Source organism: Hipposideros armiger, unplaced genomic scaffold (assembly GCF_001890085.2).
Source record: "Hipposideros armiger isolate ML-2016 unplaced genomic scaffold, ASM189008v1 scaffold_210, whole genome shotgun sequence".
In the NCBI taxonomy this organism is placed as follows: Eukaryota; Metazoa; Chordata; class Mammalia; order Chiroptera; family Hipposideridae; genus Hipposideros; species Hipposideros armiger.
The window spans coordinates 693338-702825 of record NW_017731560.1 but is presented as its reverse complement, the minus strand read 5'-3'; the positions used below and the strand labels follow the sequence as shown (position 1 = coordinate 702825).

At 42.4% G+C, this 9488-nt stretch overlaps 1 protein-coding gene across 5 annotated transcripts in view; it reads right to left on the bottom strand.

The window, feature by feature from the left end:
• BCORL1 (BCL6 corepressor like 1) overlaps window positions 1-9488 on the bottom strand; it is a 63680-nt gene that overhangs the window by 44022 nt on the left and 10170 nt on the right. For all 5 annotated transcript variants that reach the window (XM_019653923.1, XM_019653925.1, XM_019653922.1 and 2 more), the window contains one exon: window positions 220-349. In XM_019653923.1, coding sequence (XP_019509468.1) covers window positions 220-305 — 86 coding nt within the window. In that variant the 5' untranslated portion in view covers window positions 306-349. The remainder of the gene's footprint in view (window positions 1-219; window positions 350-9488) is intronic.

Below are 9488 nucleotides of genomic sequence, written 5' to 3'. Positions count from 1 at the left end.
ACAGTTCTTAATGAGTAGACAAAAACTGGTTGGTGAAAGGTCATCTGTTTACCTCCTCACCTTCATCTGAACACAGATGGCAAAGCAGAGAAGGCCACTCACACATTCATAGCCCCCTCACATCTCAGGAAAATTAGAAATGAACAACAACCCCCTCCCCAGACCCTGCTGTGGCTATACCTCTGGTGAGTAGGTACCACTCACTGGAAGTCTCCTCACCTCTCCTCGTTGATTCCACACATGTGAATCCGGTCAGAACTGGGCCAGTTGTGCACGCCGCTGTAGAGCGGTGCTGTAGAGATCATGACAGCCACTCACCACCAGATAGGACCTGCTGTGGCCACTCCCCCTGAGGAAAAACAACCCCAAAAAATCAAAACTCATAACAGGGACAGCTGCTTTAACCACCTTTAACAAAGAAACACTTAAATAAAGGTAGTTATAACACCAAAATGTTAAAGCAGTCTCTCTCACAAGCCAGCCCACTCTGGGAAATTAAGGGCCAAATGGGGATGAGGGAACACCAGCTTTCCAGGAATCCATAGGTTTCAGGATGGAAATGAAGACGCTGTTAATCACCTAGAGTGATTTTTAAATGATTGTAAAGACAGATATGCTTGAGTGTTTGAGGAAATTCAATCTATTTCAGACAAATGAGATGACAGTATATTTTTCTACAGACATTCAGCCTAACCAACTACAATTATAGGGTCTTTCTCATATGTGAACAGTGCATTGAAAGACTACTGGGGATCTTTTCCTCGTCAACTCTAGTCCATGGGTACTGGAGTATTTGAGTGACGTAGCCAATTTAAGCTCTCCAGAGGAAGCACACACTTTCTTTATAAGCCCTTCAAAAATAACTCTCTTCTGGCTTCAAGTTGCGAGCTATATATTATAGACATGATGCTTATACCTAACCTCTTTTAAAGCTTCCTCCAAATCAGATGCAATACTCCTTGTACTCTGACCATAAAGAAGCACAAAATGGTGTTTCATCAAGAACCACATATTTCTGTCCTTGTCTCTTCTTATCAGCCTGTCATCCCCATGACCTACCACCCCCTTCACCAGCCAATGTCCAGCTCTTGCTGTTGACAACCACTACACAGCCAATTCACCTTCTAGAGAAAATGAGGCAGAAAGGAAAAAAAAAGATTTCTCTAATGAGCCTGTCTTGAGACCCTTACACTCTTGAGTTAATTTACTAGCTAAAAGCTTTATTCATCAAGGCTCAACTGAACAGAACCCTACAATGATCAGAAGTTTATGCTGTTCTCCAGTTTCCAAAGAAGAAAATTACAATAAAAAAAAGTTACATCAGGGATTTGTTTATTTATCCTTTGAACAACTTTCAGAGATTGTCCATATTCCTCACAATATCACTATTCATTCAACAAATATTTATTGAGCTCCTACTATGTGCCAGCATTGTCCTAGGTACTGGGATTCAACAATTAACAAAACAAAACCCTATCTTCAAGGAGCTTATATTCTAGTGGGATGAGACGGACAATCAACCCATTAAATGATTCTGTTTATAGTATGTTCGAAGGTGGTATAACACACAGGCTAAGGGTCATGGTGATGGTTGGGGTAGGGGGGCAGAATGCGCTACAGTTCGAAAGTGGGTGATCAGGGTAGGTCTTGCTGAGGAGACATTTCAACATCTTGCAAGGAAGCAAAGGTGTAAGCTATGTGGATATTTGGGTGACGAGCATTCCAGGCAGAGGCAACAACCTACAATGCAAAGGTTCTAAGGCAGGAGGCTGCCTGCTAAGATCAAGGAAGAGACAGGAGGTCAGCATGGCACAGACAGAGTGAGCAAAGAGGGAGAGGCAGTGAGGGGTGAGCAGAGCCACATACCCCTATTCTCTCTTCCATCCTCACCCTACTCCCTATCTCTGCAGCATAGGTGATTGTGGCCCTCGCCCCTTTCCTTGTACTTGCCCCTTTCCTGACCCAGTGCCTGCTGGCTTCTCTAGGGTCCTTCTCTCCCTCCACCTGCCCCAGAAACCTGTCCCTCATCATATTCAGTCTCTCCTTGTTTCTGTCACCCTCTCCAATCTCTTCTCCTTCCCTTACTCTTTCTCTCCCTATCCTCACACCCCCGATTCTCCCAGCTGTCTCTCTCTAGCACAGTTCCCTTTCCTCCAACTTTCTCCCCTTTCCAACCTCTCTTGCCCAAGTCCTTTCCCTCCTCTATCTCACTTTCTCCTTTTTCCCATCAGGCTCCACTCTCGTCCTCCCCCCCCCCACCATTCTCCTTCCTCACACCTCAGCCTTATCTCCCTCTCTTGTCTTTCTGGTTCTCTCTGTTTCTCTCGCCCTCCTTCTCTGTCTCTTTGTCTCTCTAGTCAGTGTGGCTCTCGCTGGTTCTCCACCACCCTCCCTCTCTTGGTATGTCAGCCCTGCCCCTTATTCTCTCTCAGCTCAAGAGATCCCACAGTTTCAACTCACCCCCCTTTCATGCATTGATGATGCCCAAATTTGTATGTGTAGCCCTGACCTCTCTCCTTAGACCCAGACCAGAATTTCCAACTGCCAGCAACTTGCTCTTAATTGGATGTTCACTGAGCCCCTCAAACTCAATGTGTCTCAAACTGAACTCATTATCTGTTTCCATAAACCTACTCCCCGCCCCCAATGCCCAGTGTGTTTCCTATCTTAGTTAATAGCACCACTATCCCCTAGTCTGGAAATTTCAGCATTGTCATTGTTTCCACCTCCTTCTCTCTCCCATTGCCTGCATCCAATCAGGAGTCAAGCCTTAATAATGCCATCTCTGTCCTCTCCTTCTACCTCCATCCTGATGCAGGCCCTCATCATTGCTCACCCATAATATTACAATAGCATCTTAACTGGTCCCCCGGCCTCCAATCTGTTGATTCTATGGTCAGTTCATCTTCTAAAGCACCAGTTCGATCCCAACATCCCCTCCCTCCTCAAAGCTTTCAATAGCTTTCCTCCGTCTTCAGAATCAAGCCTGTGTTTCTTAGCACCGCATTCGGGCCCTCCATGACTTGGCCTGAAACCTCCTCTCTAGTTTCTTCTGCTGCCACATCCTTCCATTCTCCTGCTGCCCTTGCCATCCCGACCCTTCCCTGAACAGACCATCCAGTTTCAGGACTTTGATGTCTCCTCACCCTGAAATGTTCGCTCCTGTTCCCCTTTTCCCCCTCTCTGTCACCCTCAAGGACTAGCTTAAATGTCATCACGTCTTCTCCCCAGCCCCCGCCCCTAGTCAGTTACCTCCTCCCTCTCTGGTTTTCTGAAACATTTCATTCCTGTCTCTACCACAGCCCGGCCCGGATTCTTATTCTCCACCAGTGTGGTTAGCTGGGGATGTGGCATGTCTGTCTCTCCCACCAGACGATCAGCTACTTAAGGTAAGAAACACCGTCTTTTTTGTCTCTAGTTCCTCTGCAATGTCTCACATATAGTCAGTACTCAGTAAATGCACATTGTATGGAACTGAATCCTGGATGAGAATTGAGGTGATGACCCTGAGAAATTACAAGAAGTATAATCAACCAAAACAAAAGTGTCCACCATGCATACTTACTTACTATAGGAAAAAAAATGTACTTCAATTAAAAAAAAACTATACATTGTCTATAGTACACCCTTCAGAGTTGCCTGATCCTAGCCTGGTTCATTGTCTTTAAGCTATTTTGCACCTCTATAAATTGCAGGTAACTGATGGGGATGCAAACTCTGTCTTGTCCCATAGTTTGGATTGACTTCCCTGCCCACTGTGGAAAAACCAGTTTTGCCTCCATTTGCAACTCAATTCCCTTGCTCCATATAAATTTGTGCTTTTGGACTTTTTCTTTCAACTGGCTATAACATCTGTCTGGTTCCCTTGTTGATTAATGAGTAAAATAAAATCTTTAACACGTGTTCATTTTTATATCTGTACAACTCATGATTTTACCTTTTTCTGAAAATTATCTTTAATATTACTAAGACAGTTATGTGGGCTAACACATAATTTTAGAAAGATTTCAACACAGAATATGACAAATGGATTGACTGCTTCATATCATTTCAGCAGGATCCCATTCCCTGAACATCCTGATTAACCAAGTTTTGACTATTTCTTAGAATATCTTGGAATATCTAAGCTTAGGAAACAACAGCTCAGCCTGTTGGCTGATACTCCAGGTATTTTTTTTTCCATCTATTCTCTCTATGAAGCATTAAAAGACTCAGGTCATGCAAGGGGCCGTTCTTGCCATAAAATGAATTTCAATACCTAGTACAAATTATAGTGTCTACCTGAATATTTGTAGGCAGAAGATATAAGTCAGTCACCACGGGCTTTTTCACTCTTAGGTTTATTTTTGTTCTGTTTAGAGGGGATTAGTAGTCTGTAGGGCCTGGGACAGAAATCAAAGGGGGGGAGGATCCTGACATTTGGAAACAGAACAACATATAAAATGATCATCACCTAGACAGAGGAGTTTTTAGACTACCCCCAAAACCCAAGCTAGTAACAATTACGAAAAGAAAACCAAGTAAAAACCAAAATAATTACCACACGATACACATTTTATGACTACCTAGAAAGCAAAACTGATACTGGGCACTCAGTTTTCACAAGATCCCAAAGTTGGATCATCTGCTTAAATCTGGGCCTCCTACTCTTCAATTATGATTTTCATCAGAGGAGCATCCCTTCCTATGTGAAGCCCACTGCTGCTAATTTACAGTAGCCTTTGCTGAGGAGGGGAAGGGAAGGATAGAAAGCACAGGCAGGAAAGCATCAGGATAAGTGGTCCACACAAGAAGGCAAGATGGGTCCTCCTGAGCCAGAGTAAGCAAAAGGAACTTCTGAAGAGGCACTGATGGTGTCAATGCCCACATAGGATGGGAGGAGTCAAGGTGGCCAAGAGACACCAATATTTCCCAAGCCAGGATCACTGAGGAGCTTGTTGAGAGTCACATGTCCTAGCCCGGGAGATTCTGATCCAGTAGGCCTAGGGTTTTGTTTTGTGATTATCATGTCCAGTCAAATTACTAACCAATCAACTATGCATTACTTATCGGGAGAGGTGAGCAAAAAAGAAAAACTTTGCGGACACGCCACACTTGGTAGGTTCCACTGGTGTACACAATTGTATACCACTTGCTTTCACTCGCAGCACCCACACTCACGTGTGCTGTGCGTTCCCAATCGCTTACTTTTGCTCCCTCTCTGGTGGGAACCATCACATCAAAGGCAAAAGGCAAAGTTCCTAAAAGGAACTTGGAAGAAACCTGGTAATCCCATGTGACCCAGGAAGCACAGGCACAAGGATATGAAATACCTCAAAGGATTTTCCCAGATGTCACAACCATGTAATTGTTAAGAAATGAACAGCTGCACAGCCCCAGAATCAAATGCTGGTCACTGCCTAGAAGGCAATGGGACCACTGTGAGCTATCCCCACTTTGGGGAGAACAACTCAAAAGATACATCCAATTCATGGTGAGAACAAAGGAGAGCACATGCGCCACCATGGCAAAGTGATAAATGTGGATGAAAAAATAAATAAAACTTTTCGATTTAGGAGGCACATGTATACGTAAGTAGAAGGACTGACCAAGATTCTGCGGAATGAATCCAACAAGCAGGCAGCAGAGTTGGTAGCCAGACATAATCACCGCACTACAAAACATGGGAAACCAAAACAAAATTGGACTAACCGGTGAACAACAACTTTAAAATAGTGAAAATAGCAGCTAAGCTAAGGGAGAACAGGTAGTAGAGGAGAAACCATAATGAAGCACAGATGTTCCCCCCACCAAAAAAAAAAAAAACAACAACCAAAAAAACAACAAAAACTAAAAAAACAACCCTAGAAGTCAAGGGCAGCCATGAAAGGCATAAAAGAGAAGCTCATAGGATATAACAACCAAAAGGGGAAAAAAATGCAATAGGGGAACCTGAAATATTTCACCATCATGGGCCAAACTGAAACACTACGGGGAAGCACTGAAGACAGACATTTTAGAAAAGTTTAGAGAGAATAAGCTATCAAAAGGGGAAGAACATCAAATTATAACCCAAGTCAGAGTTGAGGGGAGTTGGTAATAGGGGACAGGCAGCACGAAAACCAAAAAAAAAAAAAGATTTTACAAACTGGGTAGAATTTTTTGGTTTTGTTTTGAAATGAAGATGCCCAAACAAGCAGATTTCACAACAACTACAAGCAAAAGTATTCTCATTATGCATATGAGGAAGAGAAAGACAGGAAAGGAGGGAATACAGCATCTATCTGAAAAATAGGTAGGCATTTTTTTTATCAAGGTAGGCATTGTTTAAAAAGTTAACCTTGAAAATAACCAGACAGGGTGCTCGTCCAGAGGACAAGTTCCCCAGAATCATGAACAACATAACAAAGTATGAAGCCTGCCCATTTCTTCATGGTTGGACTCGACCATCAAGACAGTAAATTAGAAACTCAAGATTAAGGTCTCAGTTAAACTAAATTTGGTAGCACTCTCCCAAGCTTCTTTGGTTCACATTGCCTGGTGACCTGGAAGCAATTATGACTTTAAAAAATGAAAGAGCTGAAAAATATTCATCTTGAAGCCTGACCCTGAATCTGTCCTCAAGAGGATGGGTGTGGCCAGTAGACAGTTTAAGAAGGAGGGCTGGGTCAGTGATGACTAATGAATAAAGAAAACCATCTTTGGGATCTATTGCACCAGTAGAAATTCAGAGCTCTGGGTAAAGCTCCAATAAGAGAAGCATTCATTCAAACTTCACAGAAGCAAAGGAGAGGCTACCCCATTACCCCACTTTGGGAAAAACAGCATCTAAGACACTCCCAAGAAGATCCGAGAGACCACTGACATTGAGATCCTAGGGCTAAAGTGAAAAGGCCATGACTTTAAGGCCATGAAAAGGCCAGCCACCACAGTGCCTTTAAAGAAAGATCTAAACATCTCAAAATCACTGTTTTCAATAGTAAAGTGTACACATACCCAACAAGGATAACTTTACCTGGCTTTTAGATATAGAACCCCTACCATAAATCTTACCCTCCTATTGCTCTGCCTCCCTCCACGTGTATTCAACAGACTAACATTCCTGTTTCCCCTACTTAATTACATATGCCAAACCTCACCTCCTGATGAGGAAGTTATCCCAATGTAAATGATTCTAATTTACGAATTTCCACTATAAGGTTATTCTAATCTTCTCCTCCGTATCCCCACCCGCCAGTGTCTACATCCCCTCATCTTTCCCTACCATACATGTCCCAATCACTTTACTTGGCTTCCCTTCATGCGAAATAGGTTCCCCTACCACCACACACAAACATACACACACACATGAAATCAACTGTAAATAATCTGCTGGGCAACGGAAAGGCAGAAGGGACCCTTTTCCACTGTTCATCCCAACCTTCTGCCTGACAATCTATTCTAGCACGTTTTCTAGTTCCTGTTGTTTTTTTGTTGTTGCTGTTGTTTTTCCTATCCAAATATTTCCATTGGTTCTACCCCAAGGAATCAGTCTCACGAGGGGCATTTCCTCCTGTTCCCAGATACATTGATTCCTGTACTTACTGAGAAGGCTACACAGTCACCTGCACACAGCTCTAGCATGGATACCTTCATAGACTCCTTGGGTGCCTCAATGTTTATTAACCTTGCCTATAAACATTTATGAGACTGGATACAAAGAAAGGCTGACTATCTGTTAAACACATGAGAGCATATTCATTCAAATGAATGTAGTTACCTCCAAAGTAGTCAGTCACCTTGGGAGGCTAGACATTCATCTCAATGGTGTGGCCAGGGCTTGCGACCTCCATGGAGTTGTTCTTTGGTGAGCATTACCATCCAAACCCTTGTCAACCCAAAGCACACCCTTTTCAATCTCCTCACTATTGTGGAATCCCTACCCATTCAATTAGATGTTTAAAAACTGCCAAAATCCATTTGGGATCATCTAATTACACAGCAGCAACACCCTTGAAGTGTGATACGCTCTGCTACCCACAGCCTAAATGGTGGGGTAAAACTTGGAGAGTATCTTCAGCCCCCACTTCTCAACCATCTCAGACACCTCACTATGTCCATTTACTATGTCATCTGCAAAATGGGAATAAACTAGTCCCTACTTAAAAGTGAGAATAACACAAAAGCACTTGAAAGGACCAAAGGTAACCAATTCCAACAATGAGATAGGCAAACGCAAAAGTTTTGATCTCTCATTTACATTTTCATACCATGAGTTCGGCTTAGCTCTTCTACCAACTACCATGATACTTTTTTCACTATTAGTCAAATAGTACTCACTTCCATTTCCTGTTGTAAGGGAATTATTGTACTCCATTTAAGGAAAACACCTCATCAAATCTTTACACTAGACCTAGAATCTAGCTGTAAGATTTTGTACAACTTCTAGATAACATAGATATCAAGAAAACCTAAGCAATCACCACAAAATCAGTCCTTCTCAAAATGCAAAGCTACCTCAAAATGTCACCCTAACTAACTAGTCATCTTTGAGCACTTCTCATTTCTACTAGATCAAAAATAAGAGTTGGCTTTCCTCAGTCTCAATCTTCAGGTGGACCATGTGAATATTTGGTGTGTCTTTCACACTCCAAAGTTATGTCATTGTAATCTGAGACTTAAATCCCTTTTGTGATGCTTCTGTGTCCTCTCTGCCATGGGCTGTGACAGTGGCCCTCAGCTATCTCCATTTCAATATAACTGCATTTGTTGAATGAAAATTTTTTATCTAAAGAAGATTTCTCCACACCAAACTTTGGCATTTCATTTTTTTAAGTCTTCTAGATCTCTTACACACATATTTGGAGAGGCCATTATCAGGCTATCTTTTCTATTCTCTCACCCCAGACTATGGGCTCATTTTATATATAGTATTCATTCAAAGGCACACACACACATACACACACACACTATTAGTTCACAGAATTTCAGACTCTCAGTATTGGCTCACCGTGCTACCAGTATATAGGTGCACCAGGGCTAGAAAGAATATTTTATACTTCTTTTAATCACCCTCCCAATAGTGTCCAGCATGATACAAAGCACACAATACGCACTCAATAAATACTTGCTAAACTACTGGAAAAAACTGAAATCCTCTCAAAGTCACACAGAAACGAAGGACCCTATGGTTTCTTTCAAGCTAAAGCACTGGGTCTATGGATTCCTTTTACTTCCCTTGCTCTCTCAGAAACTTTCTCTTCTTTCTTTTCCTTACTCTACAATAAAGACAATCATATAAAATAAAATTAGATGGGGAAAAATAATAAAATCAACTTCCTATTATCTGAGCGTGGTTTTGCCCCAGCTAATTTTTTTAAAGATTTTTATTGGGGAGTTAGGGGGATGGGAACAGCTCTGGGGAATTGAGGGAAGGGGAACAGACAAGTTGCTGTCGTTTTGTTCTTCAGTCTAGTTGTGGAGGACGTTGCTTCACTGGCCCAATTTGGCACCATCATTGTGCTCTTCCC